The 24,978-nt window shown below is 39.3% G+C and overlaps 2 protein-coding genes across 2 annotated transcripts in view; both read left to right on the forward strand.

Moving 5' to 3' along the window:
- Positions 1 to 24,978, forward strand: part of ERC2 (ELKS/RAB6-interacting/CAST family member 2) — a 736,860-nt gene that overhangs the window by 247,226 nt on the left and 464,656 nt on the right. The window contains exon 3 of the mRNA XM_065885901.1: positions 4,539 to 4,613. Within this exon, the coding sequence (XP_065741973.1) occupies positions 4,539 to 4,613 (75 nt within the window). The remainder of the gene's footprint in view (positions 1 to 4,538; positions 4,614 to 24,978) is intronic.
- LOC136128922 (transmembrane protein 11, mitochondrial-like) lies at positions 20,901 to 23,962 on the forward strand. The gene is made up of 2 exons (XM_065884979.1): positions 20,901 to 20,958; positions 23,589 to 23,962. Exons 1-2 carry the CDS (start codon positions 20,901 to 20,903, stop codon positions 23,960 to 23,962), a joined length of 432 nt encoding a protein of 143 aa, XP_065741051.1.

Raw genomic sequence — 24,978 nt, forward strand, 5'->3', positions numbered from 1 at the left:
TTTCTTTCCTTTTGGTTTCTCCGATTGGTTTTGTTTCTTAAAAGAGGCAATTGAAAAATATGGCTTCAGAATCTTGGGCAATCTTCCTTGAAATCTGAGCAGGCTTGTGACTGCTTTAATCAACATAGCATTGCAGAAGTGATGCTATGGGACTTCTGAGGTTACGTAATAAAAGGCCATGCAGTCTCTGGCTTATTTGCTGGAACACTTGCTCTTGGAATCTTTACACCTCAATGTAGGAGGTGGGAGTACCCTGAGGCTGCCATGCTGTGAGGAATCCCAAGTCACATGGAGAGGCCATATATAGTTGATAAGATTGAGAATTCCAGCTAAACCTAGACTTCAAGTTATTTTTCAGCCGAGGCACCAGACATGTGGGTGGAGAAGCCATCTTGGAAGTGGATCCACGAGCCCCAGCTGTTCCAGCCCTCTGACACCATGCTTTAGAAACAAGCCTTCCTTACTCTATCCTTTATGAATTCCTGACCCAGAATTCATGAGCATAATAAAATGGTGGTGGTTGGACACCACTAAAATTTGGGGTGATTTGTTACATAGCAGTAGAGTACCAGAACGGTAAGGTGGAAAGGCCAGATAAAAATAGTAAATTACCTTTAGAGAGAAAGTTAAGGTTTGATTTTTTTTTTTTTTTTTTTTTTTTGGTGTACTGGAGAAAGTATATGGTATGTGCAAACGTTATTCTGTCAAGCTCATCTTGTATGCTAGTGTCCATCCAGATTAACTCACTAGACTTCAGATTCTCATTAACTGCCAAGTAATGTCATCCTGATGAACCACTTGAGATTTCGTGCTCAAAATTCTGGGGTCTTGGTATATTTCCATGCTGAACAGCTGGAGGAGCTGGCAGTGTTAGACCATCTCAGGCCAGCCTAGTCATTAGATTATAGAAAAATAACCTCGGTGTCAGTGTTGCAATGAGATATCCAATTTTCTTCTTTTATTTTTATTCTGTTTTTGAAATGGAGAATGAGTGTGATTAGAAATATCAGCCAGAGATCAGCTTTTCAGAATCAGCTGCTATTAAAAATCTGGGTGTTCTCAGAGCTGGAAGGGCCATTAGAAACTCACTCATAAAACTGCTTATTTTACTGATCAGAGAGGGGAAGGGGCATGACCAAGGTCTCAGGCTGTGTCTGGACAGGGTCCTGGCTCCCCACTCCCCATGCAGTTCTCTTTCATCTCAATAAGTGGTTTTTAGCCTGTAGTCTGTTTCACAGATGAACTTCTTGGGTGTTGGAACAGGCGTTCTGAACCAGCTGTAATGGTATAAAATTTGTTAATGCGTGCTTTTGTGTCCATTTCTGGAGATAATCCACAGCTTCCGTCTGATTCTTACAGAGATCAGTGACCCAGAAAAGCATAGAACCACTGCGCTTGATGGTTTAATACTGTCATTTAAAAACTTCTAGAGTAAGTTAAATCTTGTCCTCTCGCATCCCTACACCACATGCTGCTGGGGAAATTCTTTAGTTATTTAAGATTAGTGCCTAATGGGTACATCTTTCAGATGGTTAAGGATAGTTGGAGCACCAGCAACCAATTCATCTTACTCTCAGTTTAGAAAAATTCGGCAAGCACTCACACGTTAACATCACTTTTGTAATTCAAAAGCAACAAACAATACAGGACTAGGTAGGTATTATTTTTCCTTCCAGCCATTGCAGTAGTTAAAGCAGAGGGCCCTGGGATCTCTACAGATAAAGCCTGAAAGCGCAGAGACTAATTTAATAGAAATTTATTTTTCCTGTGCTCCACCATCCAGTGTGGGTGTTCAGCAGACTTTTCACACGGCATTTCAGGAACCCAGGTTCCTTTTATCTCGGGGTTCTGCCATCTTCTTGGGTCTTGGAGTCCTTTACTTCTAGTCAGCAGACAGGAAAAGAGGGAGAGTTGAGGACAGGGTAGGAGGTTTTTATGGACTTGAGTTCTTCATTTTTACCCACATTCCACTGGCCAGAAATAGGTCACATGGTCTCACCTGGATACAAGGGTGGTGGTGGTGGTACTTCCTAGCAATAGCTCTACACTGATGAAGAGGCACACCAATCTTTGTTGGGCAACTGGTCCTCTCTGCCGCAGTCAGGGTGTGCATTTTAATGATCCTGAATCTCAGAGATGGATAAAGTGTCTGAGATGGGACTTTCAGGCAATCCCTAAAGTCTGCAGGTGGCTTATAATCTTCACTTACCTGACACCTTAAGAATTAAGGTGATCCTCAGAAACTGTGAAGCCAGAATTGATTGAAATATAATGTAGTTAGGGTAGGAATATTGCACTTCTTGGGTAATTGGAGATTTTATTTTTTTAAGGAGTGACAGAGAGGGTGAGGGCCCAATCTGGATTTTGAGCTGGTTTATATTATAATAGAACTCGTATAATTATAGCAAAGAGAACTCTGTTTTCATTTTTGCAAAACTATTGCTACAAGTTCAGCTTTGTTATTGCATGTTTGCCCTTAAAAATCTTTTCATGCTTGGCAGAAATTATAACGGCACATGTCTTTACCCTGTGTTTTTATTTTTGTTGTGTTGCTTAGTTGCTTCATGATTATTTTTGTTTTATACAATCTTAACCTCTCTCCTCAAATTATCATATGATTTTTATTCTGGAACTTGACTGGCTGTGGTATGAAATTATCATGAATTTCATTCTCAGCTTTTTTCATTAAGATGTTTCTGATGCCACATGGTATCAGAATTGGTGACCTATGAAATGTGATACTCCTACCACTTACTGTGGAACAACTCTAACAAGGGACTTACTTTCTGTTTTGTCATCTATAAGCTTTTATTGGTCTAGTGAACTCCAACAACCTTGGAAGTTACGTTGAGGGCTAAGTAGCTCTGTTTTCTTAGCCTGAGGTCCTTACGTAAGGTGCCCAGTGGTGTGCTGGAACTGGAGTCAGTAATACTTGACCTCATCCCTTCCAGAAATACGTTAGGGGCAAAAATGTCCTAACTGATGTTGAGGCCATTTTGAACAATGAGGAAGCACTAATTCTAGTTCTGCTCAGATTGAAGTCTGAGAAGTAGTTTTGTGTGCCAGTGATGACTTTGAGAAGAAAATATGCTACAGTGCAGAGCTGTAGCAGTAATTCCCCTGTACTGATCTCTAGACTTATGCACCTTGGCCCTTGACCAAGTCTTCTTGGACTGCTGGAAAATAAGAACAATGTAATAGGACATGGGTGAAAGGTTGCCTGTTTTCTTATCCTGGAATCCAGGGAAGGACTATCTTTTTTTGTGCAATTCTGTTATTCTGACAATTTTTACATAAATATGTTCTATCTTAATGAAATGGTGATGATAGTAGATGGTAGTGGTGGATGTAGGGTTACTTTTAATGTCCTTGCTTAGATAAAGCCAGAAATTATGTTGGTCCTCTTCTTTAACACCCAAGGTTTTTCTTTTCTTTTTTTAAATGTTGGCGGTCCAATGGAATGTAAAGACCTAAAACTACTCCATGTCGACTTTAAATGACTTTTCAGGAAGCAAATAAATCTTATGGAATTATCCATAGGTGACTTATAAGTCAAATAAGTCTTAATGGAATTGTTCCATAGGTGCAATTACTCACTTAGGTGAGTAATTGTATCAGCAGTGTGGACATGCATGAGCATTTTTGTTTACTCCTGTCATGCATGGCCTACTTTCATATAAGTGTTGATAATTATCATTAAGAAAATCAAAGCATGGACTGAACAAACTTTATCTCTTCTCTTCTGCCAAATCAATCTTTCAAAGTGTTGACAGACTCTTTTAAAATTTTTTTTTGAGAAGAGGCATGTAAAAAGTAAGCCTTGAAGCTTAAAATTGTAATGTGTTTTTTTGTTTTTTACCTAAAGAAGTTACTGGTCTACATCTGGATTTAACCATTTTTTCTCCCCTCTAACACTGTTGATATTAATGCCAGTTTTAATTTCTTGGCATCATGAATGCATAGGAATATCACATACAGATGTGATTTTGAACAAGGACTGAAACTGTAAATTAGGAAGCAAGAGATTCATAGGGTTTCATCAGACCAATTCACTCCAGAAAGTGACACAGTTGTACTGAAAATGTTTTAAATTGCTCATTTCAAACCTACTTCAGTAGCAAAATGCCACCCGTGCAGCAGATTTGCAACTACGTTAGTCATTTTCTTTCCTCCGTTTTCTTGCTGTGTTTGTATTGGGAGCACGGAGTAATGTAATTTACTAAACTATGATTTGACGGCTGGGCAACAGCCCCAGTGTTGAACAGTATTTGGACTATGATTACTTGCTGGCTTTGTCACAGTTGACATTAATTATTGATGGAAGTTTCAGAAATAGCGCATGTGCCAGGAGCTTTTCACCGCAACGCAGGCTCCAGGCAGGAGGGATGCTAAAGAGGGTGGGGGAAGAGGCACCTGTGGCTTGTTTATGTCTGTACACAGCGAGCCTGGACTTGGTGGGCTGAGTGGTACCTGTGTAAAGGTCATGGTATAACGGAAGGATGAACCGTCAGGCTTATTTCTATCGTGTTCCTCCCCAGGAATTACACCGAAGAAGCCAACTTCAGCCAGAGCCAGCCAAGACGAAGGCTCTCCAGACTGTCATTGAAATGAAGGTAGGAGCTGTTCACATTTCTCAAAAACAGCTGTTCCCCTGGAGTTTGTTCTAAACTTGATGGTGCCTAACACAAACATGTGAAATGAACCTTGTGTTTTTCTCTAGACACCCTGGTGGGTGCTTTTCTTCTTGATTGTTTTTTTGGCCTTCTCTGGCGCATTTAATTTATTGGCCCTTTAATTAGGATGCCTTTTCTGGGCAAAAGAATAAAGGGCTCAAGTATCCCTGTCTCAAAGGAGCTGGGTTGATTTCCAGAGGATAGCCAATGCTTTCAACCCTAAGAGAGGTTTTGTATGTGCTTTAAAAGTAAATTTCTAAAGCTAGAGTAATTCTTTTTTTCCTCCCATTCACATTACAATGAAAAGATACCTTGAGAAACTAAGATTTGCAAAGAGAAGTTGTTGTACATGCAATGGAGGCGTTAAATGATTAAAATTATGCTATCAGCAAAATTTACTTTTCAAAGAATAATACTTTCTTATGACTCCAGTATTTTCTCCTAACCAAGTCTGGAATTAACAATAATTTATTAAATACTCACAAGGTATTCTATTTAGCAGTGGATGCATAGAGATATTTAAAAGAAGCAAAGATCCTCCTGCATGGATTTAGGGCATTTAAAGAATAATGAAGTAAATAATGATGAGCAAGCTGTAAAGAAACAGATCTAAATGAAAGCCAGTTTCTTTGTCAGTTGATAGAAATTTGAAGTCTTTTTACTTCTAGTTTTTGACAGAAGGAAGCAAATAGTATTTATCTTAAGAATAAATAATTCTTGATTTACGTTGTTCCCTGAAGAAAAAAAATTTATAATGATGATGTTTGCAATCTGGTTATTTCATGCATAAGTTTAACATTTGAGAGTTTGCCGGTCACCATCATCCTACAAAAGACTTCTGAAACTTGTTGATAGGGTAATGATTTTTCTGTCTTGTAGCACATGATTTTGAATTGTCTGCCCCCAAATTCCCAAGTCCTGGGGAAAAAGAAACTAATACGAGCTACTGAGTTCCTGGTGTGTACAATTCTGACTTCGTATTTTTTTTTCTAGTCAATGACAGTGTCTTCATCCAAGTGGATTTTTGTGGAAATAATGTAGAACATTTGCTTTAAAACTTTATGTCCCCTAACTGAGGTTACAGGATTCAAGGCACTTATACTGCAAATTGGTGTGAAAAATATTATCAAAGGGATCAAATGATAGTAAGATTTTTAAAAAGTTAATATTGGCTCATCAATTCATTTTGAATTTGTGTAATTTTTACTTAGCACTATTTTGAAAATAAACTTACCATTCTATACTTGTGGGGGAGTGTAGAATCTCATAACTGAGATTTCATCCTCACTTCACATTGGAACCAAACTTGAAACTTGGCTAAGGCTTAAAAGAAAAAAAGAGAAGACTAAAGATTTTATTTTATTTTTTTTTGCAAAGAGTCATTTAGTCCTCCTTCTACCCACCTCCATACCTCCCTCCCCAGTTCCAGCACAGTTAGTAATAGAAGAGGATGTATATAAAACGACTTCCAAATTATCTTTAAAAAAAAAAAAGGAAGTAAAGATTGAGTTTCAGAAACCTTTGGAGAAACCAGGAATGACATCTATCCCAGAGCAGTGGGCATTTTCCTGATAAAGTTCTCTGTACAATTAGTAATTTTTTGTGACTTTTATAAGTAGAAACTCTGATTATGGCTTACTCTTTTTTAGCATCATATGTTTTATTAGAAAACAAAAAATAGTAAATAAAGCACTCATTTAGGCTATCTACATGAGAAGGCATAAAATATAATTTTTAGGGCACATTCACATCCATATGTTATCAGTAAATTGAGTCCAGAGGGTTTTTTTTTTTTTAAATGGATGCCAGTGATCCTGATTTGTAGAAGAACACATTTATTTTTAGGACATTGATAGTCAATATACTTATATACTTGTCAGGGAACTGAGCCTGGAGTTTTTCTATTGTCTTTTGGTTGCGTGTTAATTTACAAAGCACTGCCTTCTGTTTTGTCAGTGGAGAAGTCTGGGTCCCATTAGCATCTATACTTAACATGCATAAATTGAGTTATGGAGGCAGCTGGTAGAGGGTCATCTCCTCAGCCATGTGTAGGTTGTGACAGAGCCTGTGATCTCTTCTGATTTTGTATATTATATCTGTTTGAAATTGGAGGGAATATTGGAAAGCCATATTCTACAAGACTTAGGGTTGACTACCAAATAGAACTGACCCTTAAACCTGATGGGTGGGACTTGAGACATTGGTTGTATTTTAATTTAAACACCTTGGGTAAGCATCAGTATCATCTAGTGCCTTGGCAAAATCTGAAGTTAAAAGGAGCTTTCCTAGAGTAATTTGGACCTTTAGTTTCAGGGAGATGACACGAGTTAAGGTTTAGAGCTTACCCCTACTTTTCCCTTGCTTCTTAGAGAAACTGAGGGTGAAGTTGTGACTCCTCATCTTCTCCAAAAATATGCTTTGCATCAACTCAAGAAAGGTGTTTGTTGTGAACATCTGTGAAATCTTGTCCAAATGAAAGCACTTTTAGAACCACAGTCTGGTAGTTCTAGTAGATCTCTATGTACCCCTCTGGGCTTTTAGAGTTGTGAGAATATGTCTGTCAGGGAGGGCCATCTGCACACACCAAAGTGGGGGCAATTCGCTTGCAGCCATCACAACTGCTGCCAGCCAGTTGAACCAGGGGGGCTAAAGTCACCTGAATGAAAATAAAAGGAAGCAAAGTGAATGAAGTTATTTGTGATTTATCTTACTGCAGGAAGCACCAAGTTTTAATTTTAATCTTGGTTTGGTCTGGCAGGTATGTTCCAGGTTTGCACTTAGAACATTGCATGTGTTTTTCAGAAAAGTCAGTTTTCTCGTAAATGTTGCAGTACTCCTCCGTTTCTTGCTTTTGTGTCTAAAGATTCTTAGCTTCTCTTTTCTGCTCTTATGGAGAACTGTCAATAAAAAGGTAGTTAAAAGGGCTTCTTTCCTCTTTTTTCTTTAATGTTAATTCCTTTGAAAGAATGTGTTTTTAACCTACTTTTATTATAAATTTGACATGACATAAAAGTTTTACTTTCTTGGGTTCATTCATAAAGCTCTATCCAGTTTTTAAAAAAAATTTTATTTATTTTTGGCTGCGTTGGGTCTTCGTTGCTGTGCGCGGGCTTTCTCTAGTTGTGGCGAACGGGGGCTACTCTTCGTTGTGGTGTGTGGGCTTCTTATTGCAGTGGCTTCTCTTGTTGCAGAGCACAGGCTCTATGCACACAGGCTTCAGTAGTTGTGGCTCACAGGCTCTAGAGAGCAGGCTCAGTAGTTGTGGCGCACGGGCTTAGTTGCTTCGCGACATGTGGGATCTTCTGGACTGGGGAATGAACCCATGTCCCCTGCATTGGCAGGCGGATTCTTAAACACTGTGCCACCAGGGAAGTCCCGCCCCTTTTTCTTTTTTTTTTTTAACAAAAATGAATTTCAGTAGTGACAGTATTTGTCAGATAATCTCAAAATTTTTTTTCTTTGTCAGTTAAAACTTCTAAGTGAATGAAAATCTAATTCAAAATGGCTAAAGCCTAAAAGGAGTGTACACTTAACTGGAAAAACTGGTATTGCTTCAGGCATAGCTTGATCCTGGGGCTCAAAAGATGTTAACAGATTCCATTTTCTCTCATTCCATCTCTTATTTTAGCTTTCTTCACATGAGCTCTGTTTTCAGACAGCCCCTTTCTGCCTGTCTGAGCAAGATGGCTGCAGCATCTCCAATAATCACAGGAGGAAGGGACAGGGAGAAAGTTGTGTTTTTAAAAAATGCAAAAAAACGAACCAACCCTAGAATAATAATAATTACTGAGAATGGAGCATAAACCTTCACTCCAAATTTAACAACTCAGGCTGTAAGAAAAAGCATGGAATTTCCTAATTCTCATTTGCTTTAATAAATTAAATGACATTCATTAAGAAAAACAAACTTTATGCTAGCACTGAATTCAGCAGAATTTATCACATGGGACATACATGAGTGACATAAGCGTTTTAGTAAGAGTCACAGAAAATGTACTTGATCTGGTGAACTTGTTAACTAAAGTGGATTAAGAAGTTAGGGGTATAATGTGACTATGTGACAATATTTCTGTGGTAACTGAAGTGAGAATTGTAGTTATTTAGGTTTCTCGTCACATGACCAGCCGCTGCACTTGTGTGTCATGAGTGGTGGTTCTTGTGTAACGTTTACGCCAGTGAGCTTTTCTATGGAAACTGAGTAGTAAGCAATTCAAGATTGAGCTTGACGAAATTGCTGCCTTGTAGATGTGCTATTGATGAAAGAATATGACTTTGCATTCAGGTGCTAACTCTATGGTGAGGTTGATCTTTTGCTTTTAAAACTAAAAACCAAGCCTTATCTTTGTGTTCAGGCAGATGTCTGCTGTTCTTCTGCATGGGGTTGACTGACCTGTAGTTGAGTTAATTTTCTCTTAAGAGATAACTTGGTGTCTGATCAAATTCAGTCAATTCAGTTTCACTAGGCATGGAAGGGATACACTGGAACATGGAGAAGGCAAGAACTACTTGGTAACTTTTCCCAACATCTCATAGCTAGGAAGGGAGAGATTTCAAATTCAAACCTTGGCCATTGAAAGTATCCCATTTCCTAGTGTGAAGTTAATTTGAGTCTTGGGATCTGGTCAGGAATACCATGAAGTGGCTTAAATGTTTTCTTTGGCTCTAGGGCCTACCCTGGTTTATTTCATCCATATTTTGAACTGTTACTTATCTGAGTCTAAACACTGCACTCAGCATTGTTTCTTCTCCCAAGATGATGTGTTTGTAGCAAATTGGTGTCAAGCCTCGTTTTTTCTAATCAAGCCAGTTTGATGGCTTTTTAGGCCTTAAAAATAGGCCATAGCTCCTTTTGTGGCTGCTAAACAGAATAACAGCAATAACAACAAAATTACCACCTGCGTCACCAGTGACAGCTATAGCCCGAACACCACTCCACACATGTGGAGTCAGGTGCAAGGCGTCTGACGTATGACCCATGAGTAGGTAAAATTAGCCCCATTTCACAGATGAGAAAGCTATGGTTTAGAGAAGATGAGCAACCTGCCCAAGGTCGTACAGCTGGTAGGTTGGCAGCTGAGATTTGAACATGGGTTTCTTCTCTGAAGTTCTTAGACTCTCTACTCTTCCAGTCTGCTTTTACTGAAGAGGACCCATCAGTTCAACTAGTTTTTCTTTCCACACTTTGGAAATTATGCACTGAGTTTTGCATCATAGAACAGGTTGAGGCAGCTCATGAGAGCTGGAAAGTTCTGTTTGATATATTTGGAAAGGGGCAATATTGTACATTGTGCTGTAAGGCAAGATTCATCCTTTTTACATGTATATGTTATCAGTCCTGCACATGGGGCTCCAAATATGTACCCTACAGCCAACATATGCCCTGGTTTCTTTCCTTGAGTTTTAAGTCTTGCCCTGAAGCCTTTATAGTAGTGTGGAGCATAACTCATTTAAACTTGCAAAGCCCTGTGTTTTTGATGTGCCCTATCCGCTTATGATACCAGAAATTATCCTTTAGCCTTTTTTTTCTTGAGAAATTTCTTCATTTTCTCATCTTTCAACTTAAATGGGACACGGTTTTGTGTTCTTTTTTTAACTATTTTCCTTAAATAAGGGGAAAAATGTGGGTTTTAAGTGATAGCCAGAAAAAGCAAAATGTCAAGTTAAATGTTAGCTCTGGATGATATATCGTTGTCATTTAGAAGCAAGGAAGATTAAAAAAGTGAGACTTTTTTTTCCCCCAAACTCTTCTTATATGTGTTTGAATCTAAATGTTTGAGTTGCTAATTGATAATTCCTGCTATAAACAGGTTTATTTTGTGTGACTATAACTCCTGAAGTTGAATTACAAATACCAGTGCTTACCAAGCAGCTATATCGTATACAGCACCATGGTGGGCCTTTCAGAAGAAGTGAGCGCTCAGTCTTTAAGGGGCTAGTGGAAGGGAGTATATGAGCCTGGATCTAAATAGTGACCTAAGAACAGCAAAATGGGCTGCAGAGACTCAGAGGATATCAAATAAGAGAGGGACAGGGAATGCTTCTTGGAGGAGATAGCATTTGGGGAGGGCCTTGAAAAAAGTGGCATGATTTTGATAGTGGGTAGAAGGATTATTTATAAACAGTGGGAACCATATCAGCAAAGGCAAGGAGGTTGGAAATTATGAGACGTGTCTGGGGAAGAGCAAGTCATTCAGTCTGGTTGAGAGAAGACTTTTTAAATTTAAAAAGCAATGGAAGATCAAATGAAACCATAAGAATGTGGGAGAAAAGAAATAATAGAGATAAAAGCTGAAATTAATGAAATAGAAACCAAACATATACAACAGGGGAATATAAAAGCTAAACACTGATTCTTTGAAGAGATTAACAGATCTCCTGGTCAGAATCATTGAGAAAAATAGAGACAGACAAACAATACCAGGATTGAAAGGGGGCATCACTATCAATCTTACTGACTTAAAAAATATCAAGGGATTTTATTAACAACATTGTGATAATAAAGTTGAAATTTTAGATTAATTCTTTTAACAATACAACTTATCAAAACTCGATGAGAAGAAACAGAATATCTAGAATATCTGAGTAGTCCTGTATATTAAAGAAAATGTTTCTATGATTTGAAACCTTACCACCAAAAAAAATATCTAAAAAACAAACCAAACAAAAAATCCCGTAGTCCCAGATGGCTTCTTCAATGAATTTTACTAGACATTTGAAGAAAAAATGGTTATCAGTCATACAGAAACTATACCAGAGAATAGAAAAAGAGGAAACACTTCCCATTTTATTTTATGAATCCGGTATAACCTTGATATCAATACCCAACAAAGCCATTACAAGAAAGGAAGATTACAAACAATCTCTCATAAACATCAGTGCAAAATATTCTAATGAACTGAATGCAGTGACAGTGACTAAGTTGTGCTTATTCCAGGAAGGCAGGGTTGGACTAATATTTGGATATCAATCAATGTTATTTACCACATTAACAGGATAAAGGAGAAAAATTAATTTCAATGAATGTGGAGAAAGCATTTGATAAATGTAGCATTCATTTATGCTAAAAAACCTAAAAAACGCTTTTATCAGACTTAGATTAGGAGAGAATTTTAATCTGATAAGAGGTAGCTACAAGAAAGCTACAGCAAGTATCATATTTAATGGTAAAATAGATAAAGCTTTCCTTATAATATAAGGAACAAGACAAGAATGCCTATTACTATCACTTCTACTCAACAATATTCTGGATATCCTAGGTATAAGAATTATAAAGGAAGAAATAAAACCCTTTTATTCACAGGCACCATAATTTTGTGTGTAAAAAATCTCAATGAATCCATATATAAACTACTAGATTAATAAATGAACTTAAACAGCTGGTCAGTATATAAAAATGAATCATCTGCATACCAGTAACAAACAATTATGAAATGAAATTTAGAAAACAATATAATTCAGGATGGTATTAAAAAACCCCAAACATCTAGGAGCAAATCTGACAATGGTAAGCAAGACCTAATTTAAATAGAAGGTACAAAACATAATTACATATGGAATAACCAAAAACTTGAAACAAATGAAATAGCTATCAACAGTGGAGTGGATAAATAAACAGTGAAATATTCATACAATGAAATGCTATATGGCAATGTGAAGGCACAAGCTATTGCTTCCTGTAACAACATAATTGAATAACTCCAAAACGGTGTGGAAGGAAGCCAGACACAAAAGAATACATACAATATGATTCTGTTTGTATGTGTTCCAAAAATAGAAAAAAGTAATCAATAGTGTTAGATGTCTGGATAGTGGTTAATCTGGAGGAGGAGGGGGGGTGGGGAGGTTGGGAGGGGGAGTGAACGAAGCTTCTGGAGTAGAAGTAATATTCTATTTTATGTTATGGTTTGTATGTAATCAGCCATGTTCACTTTATCATAATTCATCACACTGAAAACCTGTTATTTGGCTACTTTCCTATGTATAGTATACTTTAATTACAAAGTTCATTGAAAAATAAAGGAAGAAAAACTCAAAAATAAAAAGACAAATAATGCTATTAAAAATTGGGCAAAAGGGCTTCCCTGGTGGCGCAGTGGTTGAGAGTCCGCCTGCCGATGCAGGGGACGCGGGTTCGTGCCCCGGTCCGGGAAGATCCCACATGCCGCGGAGCGGCTGGACCCGTGGGCCATGGCCGCTGGGCCTGCGCGTCCGGGGCCTGTGCTCCGCAACGGGAGAGGCCACAACAGTGAGAGGCCCGCGTACCGCAAAAAAAAAAAAAAAATTGGGCAAAGGATTTGAATAGGCATTTCTTCAATGGAAACATGCAAATGGCCAATAAGGACATGAAAGGATGTCCAGTGTGATTTGTCAAAAGGGAAATGCAAATCTAAACCACAATTAGATAAAACTTAGCCCCCACTAGGATGGCTAAGATAAAAAGAGAGACAATAACAAGTGTTGGGAAGATGTGGAAAAGCTGGACCCTCATGTATTGATGGTAGGAATCTAAAATGGTTCAGTCCATTTTTGAAAACTCTTTGGCAGTTCTTCAAAATGTTAAATGTAGAGTTACCATATGCACCCAAACAACTTGAAAACGTTTACACACAAAAACCTATACACAGATGTTCATATTATAATTGTTAATAATAGTCAAAAACCTAAAGCAACCCAAATGTTCACTATCTTGTATGAATAAACAAAATATGGTATATCCATATAGTGGAATATTATTCAGCACTGAAAAGAAGTGAAGGACTGATACATGCTATAACATTGATGAGCCTTGAAAACATGCTAAATGAGAGAAGCCGGTTGCAGAAGGCATCTTATATGATTCCATTTATATGAAATTTCCAGTATAGGCCTATCCATAGAGATAGAAAGTAGATTACTGGTTGCAGGGAGCTAAGGGGAGAGGAGAAAAAGGAGTGACTGCTAATAGGTACAACAATTTGGGGTGATGAAACTATTCTGGAATTAGATCGTGGTGATGGTTGCATAAATCACTGAATTGTACACTTTAAAAAAGTGAATTTTATGGTATAAATATTGTATATTAACAAAGCCATTATTAAAAAATGAAGATATTATAAAAGAAAGGGTCAATAACTTTGGTTACTCAAAGATTAAAAAATAAAATGAATTATAGAATAACCAACTAGGAGATGCATTTCTAAGGTGTATAGTAGTTACAGTCTTAATAATATATAAAGAGGTTATATTTATCAGTGTGGAATAAAAGCTTGGGGAAAAAAACGTACCAAAATGTTGACACTAATTCTAGAAGGGGAGATTAGAAAGGATTTTTTTCTTCTTTCTCCTCCCTATATTTTTATGTTTTCAGTAGTGTGCATTCATTATATAGGGATGATCAGGAATTATAATTTAGGAAAAACATCAATAAGTTTGTTGAAAGAAAAACCATCTATCAAAAGTCTTAAAGATACACAATTTCTTCTATTCTGGTTTCTTTTGCTGAACTGAAAAGGCTCCAAAGTGGAGAAGGTTATGTTATTTATGGAAATTGAGAATCTGGTCCTGCCACTTAGTGCTTCTCTGAAGTCCAGCTTTCTCTTCTGTAAGATGGGACCATGATACCAGGTTGCGCAGAATTGCGGTGGGAATTAAAATGTCTTAAGGCGTGGGAAAATCCTGGCATACAATAGATGCTCAAGGAATTCTCTGCTCCTCCATCCCTTCCTTTTCAGTCTGAAAATTGAATTTTACCTGTTTAAAAAAAAAGAGATGGTACCTTTGAGCAAGGACCACCAGAGAGAAAGAGTTTAACAAGCTTACTTCAGAGTCTTAGCTCTGAATTTAGCACAGTTTGCATGTGGAAAGACTTTAAAAGTGTCTTTGAAATGAGAAACCAGTGGAGAAAAAAACAGCAACTCCCAGTAGGCCTGTGGTATAATAAATGACCCAGGGACTTTGCTGGGTCCTTGGCAAGTCACTTGTCCCCTCTGGCTCTCACTATTCTCATTTGGCAAATGAAGGGATTGAACAAAGTGTCCTGCTTTAAAAATTCTACTGAGTCTGGAGGTTTGGTGACCGGCAATTTGGACTCTCAAAGGGCCTGCCTGGGGAGTCTGAATTGACATGGCATTCTTGCAAAGTTTAAAACTTTGTTTTGTTTGCTCCATCTTGGCCAGCTCTGCTCAGGCCAGCAGCCCCTGCCCTCTCCCTTGCTGGTGCTCAGGTTCCCAGCTTATTGTTTATTTAGGCATTGCAGTTTCCTTATTGACGTGCGCACCCCCCTCCAGCGGAGTTGAGAAGTCAACCACAGGCCTCAAGTGAACTCCCCCTTCAACTTTCAGTAATGACAGTGTACCGGCCGTCACATGCCTCATCCCTAAGGCATGGTCCACTTTCCACATCCCTCAGGCCTTGTTGGTGACTTGGGGTGGCCTGAATTCCTCTGCCGCCTGTTGCTTTTTCCATGAGACAAGCTTGTTGAACATAGAAGGATTTGCAGTATGTTTTGGAGATCCTGAGAATGAGGCCCCAAACCAGGGCTGTTGGGGGCTTTGGGGGAGTGTTAAAAGGAATTGGAAGAGTGAGTTCAGGTTGCTAGAAGGCCAGTAAGGAGAACTTCACCTGATCTTTTCCCAAAGAGTGTTGGAAGAGAAAAGAAGTGTCAGGTGTCCGTCTTTTTATTACTCCCTGAAATGCATTCACAATTTTGCAAAGTAGTATTTCACTGAATTTCTGGGAATTCAAGCATTCTTTGTATTCAAATGTTTGTGAAAGATAACATGGATCCAGCCTTGGGAGGGCAGGCTGCATACACCGAGGGGCTACCCTGTCATCTGGAAGCAGTTTCTGAAATTTCTTCCTCCTTTTCCTCTCTTCCCAACATCTTCACTGTTTCCTTTTGACCTTGCTCTGTGATCTTTAAAGGCTAAAAGTACTGTGTGGAGGAAAGGACCAAAAGAGCCTAGCTTCTAGGTGGCTGACTGTCTCTGAGGCCAGTCTGTCCTGAGGTTGTCCTGGGAACAGCAAGGTCACAGTGTGTGGCCTCCTCACTCCTATTCAAGGGAAGGCTTTGTGGAGGGAATCATTCCAGTTTGTGAAAGGTGTTTAAAAAATGATTAGAGAAGATAATTACGGTGATACAAACAAACACTTCATGAGGTGTTATCATGAAGCAGGCAGTCTTCATCTGGAGAACTGCAAAATGGTGTGGAAGGTAGAAAGGTTTTATAGGATAAGGAAAAGAGAACAAGGAAGAGAAAAATAGAAAGCATCTGATTGGCTGGGGCGGCATAGTCAACCTTGTTTGAGGTGAAAAGGAATAAGGGAATAAGTTCCGAGCCCAGAGTTGGTTTAGTGTTTGGGGATTGGCTGACTGGATATACTGTGTTTCTGGTCTAGTAGAACATTTACAGGCACATGGAAGTTAAAAGTTTTGGTTTGTTGATATGGCACCCTCTTGAGCCCAGAAAGTTATTTCAACAAAAGAGAAAATCTTAGGCAAGTTATTTCCCTTTTGTGGATATCCTGACCTATAAAGTAGGTAAAATAAATACTTAATTCATAGGGTTATGGGCAAGATTAAATGAGATTTTCTAGCACAGTGCTTGCCTTAGTAATCAATACACATTAGCTGATGTTGTTATTAATCCGTTTTTAGTACCAGGATGGAGAAACATTGTTTGCTTCTGTCCTATGCTATTCCTGTCTGTATATTCAGATAATGCATAGATATTTATATTGTAGCATAAATGGGGAAGAAAATGTAGGCATAAAAAAAATCTTTTTGATGTGTTTTTCCCCAGCCCAAGGAACTTGCAGATACATGCAGATCTTTGTGTCACCCTGTCCTTAAAGGGAATGTCTTTAGAGGCCAAGTCATTGTTAGTTAAAACACACACGCACACGCACACGTACACACACACACACACACACACACAACCACAAAAAAGTAGTTTCTGATGCACCTAGTCCACAGGTTGGTACTGGAGAGGCTCTGTATTAGGCTGTCTCACAGGCACATGGATATGATTTTGGGTTAGCCAGTGCTCCCTTCCATGCCTTGGAAACGTAGGAAACTCTCACTATTAATTGCAGCAGCTTTCTATGTAGGGCTGATACTCAACTGAGAGGCATAGGTACAGCTATACTGATTGTTAAAATGTTGAAATAGTTCTATGGTTACCCCAAACCCTCAGAGTACCCGTCCCACTCCAGCTCTTACCCTGGGACCTCCCAAATCCAGCAACTAAAGAGTTAACCCCTGTCCACACAGGGACTTGCAAGACCTGGTTTCTGTGCTCCAGGTGGCATCTGTTCTGGTTGGTTCTTGCCCTGTGCAGTACTGTTGTTGAATGACTCAGCAATCACCCCTGACTCTGGGATTTAAAACACTGGGATTCAATTTCCAATTAAGATAACACAACTCCATTGAAACTGCCTTTATGTCTGCAGTGATATCCTAATTTTTTTCTTAGTCTTTACTGTCTTCAAACTTTTCTTTGACTCCCTTTCTTTCTTGAAACTTCACTCTCTTATTCTCTGCAACCTTTTCATGATTTCCATCAATTTTTACTCATCTTTCTTTTGGTGATTCCTCCACTGTTTTTTCTATACTTGATTCTCAACTATATCTGAGAATTCTTTCACCATCATTTCTAGTGTTGCAACTTCCATTTTAGCTTTGGTTTTTATTATTAACTTCCCGAAAGCCATCTTATTGCCGCCTTTTTTTTTTTTTTTTTTTTTTTTTTGCGGTACATGGACCTCTCACTGTTGCGGCCTCTCCCGTTGTGGAGCACAGGCTCCGGACGCGCAGGCTCAGTGGCCATGGCTCACGGGCACAGCCGCTCCGCGGCATGTGGGATCTTCCCGGACCGGGGCACGAACCCGTGTCCCCTGCATCGGCAGGCGGACTCTCAACCACTGCGTCACCAGGGAAGCCCCTTATTGCCTTCTTTTTACCAGTTTATAAATGATTCCCAGTCAGATTCAAGTGCAGACTCCTTGCTTGATTCTGAAGACTGCTTATCATTCAGCCCCATCTTCCTTTTATTTCCTACTTCACTGCAACTAAAAGTGATCTATACTTTTTAATCAGTCCTGTCTTACTCTTGCTTGATACATGGTCCATACTTGTTCTGTTATTCCTTCAACTTATATTAATTAAATATTATGTGCTGGACATCACATTGAGTGCTCTTGACTTTGCAAGTATTATTACTTCTGGCTGGAAAACATTTAATTTTCTTGATAATCTTGTTCTTATCTATCTCCATATCCCATATTAGAGTCCTGTGCTTTCTGGAGATTTCTTGACTCTTTTGTGGTGGTCTTACCCATTTCTGACTTGCCTGTGTTCTTATAAAATATTATATCTAACTATATTTTTTGTTATCTTTCACACTGTTTCTTGTGTATTATACTCTTCTGGTTACAAGTGAATGAAACCCTGCTACTGTATTTTGATGTTATGGAGAGTAGATGATTCAGATAGACCTAGCTGTTCAATTGATATTATAAGGCTCCATCATTTAGGCAGATTCTTTTTTTTTTGTGCGGTACACGGGCCTCTCACTGTTGTGGCCTTTCCTGTTGCAGAGCACAGGCTCTGGACGCGCAGGCTCAGCGGCCATGGCTCACGGGCCTAGCCGCTCTGCGGCATGTGGGATCCTCCTGGACCGGGGCACAAACCCGTGTCCCCTGCATCGACAGGCGGACTCCCAACCACTGTGCCACCAGGGAAGCCCAGGCAGATTCTTAATACATGGTATCAGAGAAGGCCACAACCAGCCACAGGCCCATATTTTTCTTATCATTCATAATCTCACAAAAGGAGAGGTCCTTGATTTTGTGTCAGTCCCCTCGAAGAACTCTGATTGGCCTTGATGGCTTAATGAATTCACCCCTGGATCAGTCAGCGTCCAGAGGATCCATGGTGCTTGCCACTGTGGGTCAGACTAGAAAACCCCACTAAAACCACAGGGAGTTGGGGAGATGTAGTTCCTAAAAGAAAAAGAAGTTGAGCAAATAGACAGAAAAGAAACAGCTACTGCCACAGCTGGAAACAGGAAGGAAGGATAGAGCATGTAGTGTGTGTTAGGTATTATACTGGAAGGTGTACATGTTGTCACTCATTGAAGTCTCATAACAACCTTAGGTTATAGGATTAGCAAGGTTAGGAACACAGGAAGATAAACAGGGTGGAATAAAAATAGAAGCTACTGTCTTTTACATGTGTACCTCACCGAACTGGGAGATGGATAGGGACTTCTATACTATTGTTGGCTTATAATGGCAACCCTTTATTCTCTTGAGGGAGTTCCATGATAGGTACTTTTCATGCATTACAGATCACTTGTAATTTTCATAACATGCTCTTGAGCACGGTCTTATTTCTGGAAAGCTCAGTATCTTGCCCAAAGACATAAAAATCTGATTTGCGACTTTCTAAGGGTCAGTTGGATTGTTTTATCTTTAGCTCTTTTTGTTAGACATGAGTCTGTTAACAACAACAACAAATTAATACATGGAGACCAAAACCTCATAGGTCACATAGTGTCCAGCAAGAACCACTAGAGTCATATCTTCTCCCTGTGTGTCATTAGTAATGGGTACAGAGACAGGACAGCAGGATGCATGCCTGGGGCATGGACTTCATGAAGAATGACTCAGAAGTAGGCCAATGAGACCACAAAAAGAAACGTCAAAACACCCTGATTGGGCTTCCCTGGTGGCACAGTGGTTAAGAATCCGCCTGCCAATGCAGGGGACATGGGTTCGAGACCTGGTTCAGGAAGATCCCACATGCAGTGGAGCAACAAAGCCCGTGCTCCACGACTACTGAGCCTGTGTTCTAGAGCCCGTGAGCCACAGCTACTGAAGCCTGGGCGCCTAGAGCCCATGCTCCACAACAAGAGAAACCACCGTAGTGAGAAGCCTATGCACCGCAACAAAGAGTAGCCCCCATTCTCTGTAACTAGAGAAAGCCTGCGTGCAGCAACGAAGACCCAACGCAGCCAAAAATAAATAAATAAATAAATTTAAAAGCAAAAACACCCTAATTGCTTTTAATTTGAACTAGCCCAACCTGATTCTGTGCGTGTACATTTTGCTCTAAAGAATTAGATACCATCTGAATAAACAGACAAACACAAAAACGGCAACACGAGAAAACAGCGTGTCCCATGTCATCTTCTAATCTAGGTCATCATCTTTTTATAGTTTGATAAGAGCCAAGAAGAAGAGTTTTTGATTTTTTGTTTTTCCTCCGAATGTGCCTTAGGCCCAAGTTGACTTCTTTGTGGAGCGCTTAACTTGGGCTCACATAACTGCGGTGAATTCCACACAGTAAATCCTTCCAAAGGCAGGGCATTACTTAGATAGCTGGACCAAAGACTGCTCAGTTTTGTTTGCAACTACAATTAGATGATTTTTAAAAGTTAAGCCTTCAAGAGCCTCTGTGGTACCCAGTAATAGTAGTCTAGAATTTTATTCTAAATAAAGTGTAATATAATTATGTAGGGATGTTTCCTGAACATTAGATCACGTCTTTTCTTTAAACCAGTTGGCCCTAAGTTTGTTGATTAATGTCCATAGACCGATATGTGATCACAGCGAGTTCCGTGCTCTGTAAAAAATGCTTCTATTTTCTTTCTTGGCCTGATATTAAAATGAAACCAGTAATTCTTCCTGTATTTGAAAGGAAAGCACATTGTGACACTCAGCAATAACATAATTGTTACTTTTTGTAACTAAATGATATTGCTTTTTTTGATATTCCACCCACTCACCATTTCAGTGTCCACAGTTCCTAGAGAGGAATTGAAAACTGTTTCTTGCTGTTTAAGGGGAACATAATGTTTGGCAAACACAAAGAGGGTAATAAAGGCATCTTTACTGGCAAAGTTTCTCCAGAGAGTTTAGTCCTAGGGTTGCTGTACACTTATGCCAAGTTGGATAGCTCTTGAGAGTAGCTTCATGTTTCTCTAAATGTACTTGGCCAGTAAAGTTGTCCTAGTCTCTTTTGCACTAATCAGTCTTGTCCCTTGTATATGTTGGACACCTAAAGCCATTCAGAACACCCAAGTCACCTGAGGACCTTATGAAAGTGGAGATTCAGATTCAGTAGTTGGCTGAGTTGTGGCCTGAGATACTGCATTTCTAAAAAGCTCTCAGGTGATGTCAGTGCTGCTGTCTGTGGACCACACTTTGCATAACAAGGATCTAGACTGTGCTCCATGGTAGAGGGGTATGCCCATGAATCTTGTTCATACCTACCTGGTATCTCACACACCTGGCAAGGTGACCGGTACCCAACAGATGCTCAGTATATATTTGTTGAATGAATGAGAGAACTTCCTGTATCTAAATTTATTATCAATTATAGCAGACATGTCCTAGAAAAATCCAGAGATTATTAAAAAAAAAGATAAAAGCAAAGATAAGGTAAACTTATTTTAGTCTTTCCACCTGACATTCATCCTCATTGCTGTAATCCCTGCACTCGTTGGCTTGCTAATATTCATGGCTGATTCCAGAATCAGCAAGCTGGGCCCATTGGGTAGATGGTTGCTAGGGGTTCGATTCCAGTGATTGATTGTTTGCCCATCAGATACCTATTTTGCATCTTTTGGATGATGGATATAAAATAGTCTTGGGTATTAATCTTTGAGTAGGAGTTATAATCTGGATGTATAAAATGAAGTATTATTACAAGTATTATTTTATGAATATATGGAAAGGAGTAACTTAAAGAGATATTCAATTCAGATATTTTTTCTTACTCATGGGGAATGAAGCGAACACACTTAAGTTGTTTATTTCCCCCCCCGAAACTTTTTTCCCCACATTCTTGCAATCTTTAACCAAAATATGTTAATATTATAAAAGCAAAGCAATTTTATGCTTTTCCGATCTCAAGACTATTTGAAAAATGTCACCTGAGACATGGAGTGCTGAATCAGGGAGCATGGGAGTCTATGTCTGTTCTTTCCTTGCTCTGGGCTCACAGCAGGCTCTCAGTAAATGACTTGAGTGACAGAAGCTGACAAGGTGATCTGGATATTTAAGCCCTCAATTATTTTAAATTGGGGGTAATCATGGTAAGTTTTCTCTTGAAGAATCCAAATCATTGTTTTGACTCTTCACTTTAGTATATAACCCCAAGCTTAACATCATTAAAGTTCTATTTTTTTCCCCAAGAATTGACTTCTAGAGGAATAATACTGGAAAAAATAAAAGTAAGTAGAATACTTTGCTGTAGGACTTCCCAGAGTGATTAATGCTAATATGCATTGGGAATCCCCAATAATCATTTCTCAAGCTTACTTGACCCTGCAAGCCCCTTTTCACAGAGCATTTGGGTTCTGTGCACTTCGGAAAAAGCTGTTTTATGTTGTATTTCACTTACCCCATCTCTAAGGAAGGCCTACAGTTATCTGCTTTGAGAGCTTGCTTATTTGTGAAACACAATCTAGATGAGTATTTGAAGATCTCACTACACAACTTATTTTAGAATATCAGTTATAAATAACATTTAAAGATATTCCGATGAAGATGCTTTGGCGATTGGGAATAAAATGCTGCTCTGCCTTCTAAAACTCCACTTTTCAAGATGTTACAGCATATGTCTTAAGTATTTTTTCTCTCTATTCTGGACCAGTGCTTGAGTTACTGAGCATGTGCATTTAGTATCTATTTTGAAAGGCAACATCCATGTACAACATTGAGCCATATCAGGACTTGTGAGATAGTTTCCTTCTGTAGTCCTCCTTAAATATGTTTTTAGTCATTTATCTTAGTTTTAGAGGTTTTAAAAAAAGAAAAATAAAATTTATTCTCCCTGAATTCCTCAAACTGAAGCAGTAGAGAAGGTGTGACCATGGCAGTCATTTTCTTTGCCTTTATTTTTCATGCTTATATTTCCTCATGTCTTTCTCTGTTTTTTTTTTTTGTGGGGGGTACGCATGCCTCTCACTGTTGTGGCCTCTCCCGTTGTGGAGCACAGGCTCCGGACGCGCAGGCTCAGTGGCCTTGGCTCACGGGTCCAGCCGCTCTGCGGCATGTGGGATCTTCCCGGACCGGGGCACGAACCCGTGTCCCCTGCATCGGCAGGCAGACTCTAAACCACTGCGCCACCAGGGAAGCCCCCTCATGTCTTTCTCTGGTTCAGCATTTTGAATATCTTCTTGGGCAGAATCAATAGATCATCTAATATGTCTGTGTATTTTGCATCTCTTCTCCTCCCTAGATCTTACTGATATTCTCCCATCTCCTTTTCTCTATGCTTTTGATTTTAGGTATGGGTTCTTGAAATTGACTTCTTATTGTAAGAACAGAAATATAAATAAGGACAGAAGAAACAGATCTTTATTAAAGTGATTTCCACAATATACATTTTTCTTTCTTTCATCTTTTTTCTTTTTTTTTTTTTTTTTTGGTATTTTGGGACATCTGTGGCTAAAGTAAAATAAGTTTGGGAGGAAATATAAAGTCTGGTTAATTTAAGAAAATTAGTAGTAAAAGTTAAAATATTATTTTTAAAATGTGTTCCAACATTTGGTGAGATTTTTAACTCGGATATGTATAGGTCAATAGGATTTTCTATGTTTCCAACTCCATTCTGATCTTTCTTTAGCAGTATGTAATTTTTAGAGGTCCAGTGAAAAGCTCCTTTTTAACCCATTTAGAAGTTGGCAGCTGTGGTAATTGCTAACTTAAAGCCTTAGAAATTGACTGAGAGGAAAGCTGAGGGTTTCTTTTCCCCTTGCCTGAATGATTAAGACCTGAAATTTTAACAAACGCTATCAAGAATTTAAGGTGTAAAATATGGGACTACAAAGCATATTGCAGTACACAACATATTTATACATATATATATATATACATACGTCTATACATGTAAATATAGTTACTTTAGACTTGAATCTGAAATCTCAGAAGATTTTGGCCGCTGGATCACCGTGGGCAACTGCCTGCACAAGACCCCTGTGCTGGCGGACACCGCCTGCCTCTTCACCCTGCTGGCGCCGCCCCTGGATTACTCCCACTATATCTCGCTGCCCGCGGGTGTGCTGAGCCAGGCCTCCTGCACCCTCTACGGCATCTCCTGGCAGTTCGACCCCTGCTGCAAGTACCTGGTGGAGTACGACGCCTACAGACTGTCCCGGCTGCCCCTGCACACACTCACCTCCTCCACCCTGGTGGTGCTGGTCCTGAAGGACGACTTGCACAGGAAGAGACTGCACAACACGATAGCACTGGCGGCTCTGGTGTACTACGTCAAGAAGATTTACGAGCTCTGCGCTGTATGATCGGGGCGGAGTAGGGGGAGCAGGCAGCCCGGCCTGCGAGGTGGCATAGCACCCGTGCTGCTCTGTGAGGCAGCAGAGCCTGGGTAGGCATCCGGCTTCACGTTTGTTATTTTAAAGAAATAACAGATCACAAGTGTACCACGGTTTTTTTTTTAGCTCATCACACTAAGATGTGGATTTCCGTAACCCATGGGGGCCTGAGGCTGTGGAAGTCTGACCGGGCAGCAGGATGTGATGGAAGCAATGCTACAGTGGGGATGTGAATGCGCCGGGGGAGGGGAGGGGTATCGTTAAGTATGTTGTTTACCTGTATTTGTACCATCCAGAGCCAACCAGAAGCTATTGACCATTAAAATTATGAGAATTTCAAAAAAAAAAAAAAAAAAAAGGAAAGGAATGTTGGCCCTTTCACACTTAATTTACAGTTAACTCTTGTAAAGATTGCACTTAGATATTTGTAAATGCTGAAAGATTGTATCTCAATAAAGAGGGGAAATCTATATTATATTGATTAGTTTTAATAGAGATCTATCTTTTAATGTGTTTTAAAGAAATCATGTAGTCTTAAGGCCTTCATGGGGGTAAATAAAATTGTTACTAGTGGGTAGATTGGAGTGATGGGATTGGGGTGGGTGTCATAATTATCTATGTGGCTTTTCAAGTTTTCTATAATGAGCATGTCAATTTTATAGTCAGAAAAAATCTTGATTTAAAATGACTCTCACTTATTTATGAAGGCTCTTATGAACTTCTGGAAGTTTTTTTTTTTTTTTTCCATAGCCTTCTCATTATTGCTGCTCTTTTTATCTACAGTTATCACAGCTTAGAACTCAAATGAGTCACTAAGGAAGACTCCCTACATTCGTCAGCTTGGCCTGCTATAACAAAATACCACAGACTGGGTGGTTTAAAAAACAGAAATTTATTTTCTCACAGTTCTGTAGGCTGGAAGTCTGAGATCAGGGTGGCAACATGGTTGGATTCCTGTGAGAGCTCTATTCCTGGCTTGCAGATGG

Source organism: Phocoena phocoena, chromosome 10, assembly GCF_963924675.1.
Source record: "Phocoena phocoena chromosome 10, mPhoPho1.1, whole genome shotgun sequence".
Classification (NCBI taxonomy): domain Eukaryota; kingdom Metazoa; phylum Chordata; class Mammalia; order Artiodactyla; family Phocoenidae; genus Phocoena; species Phocoena phocoena.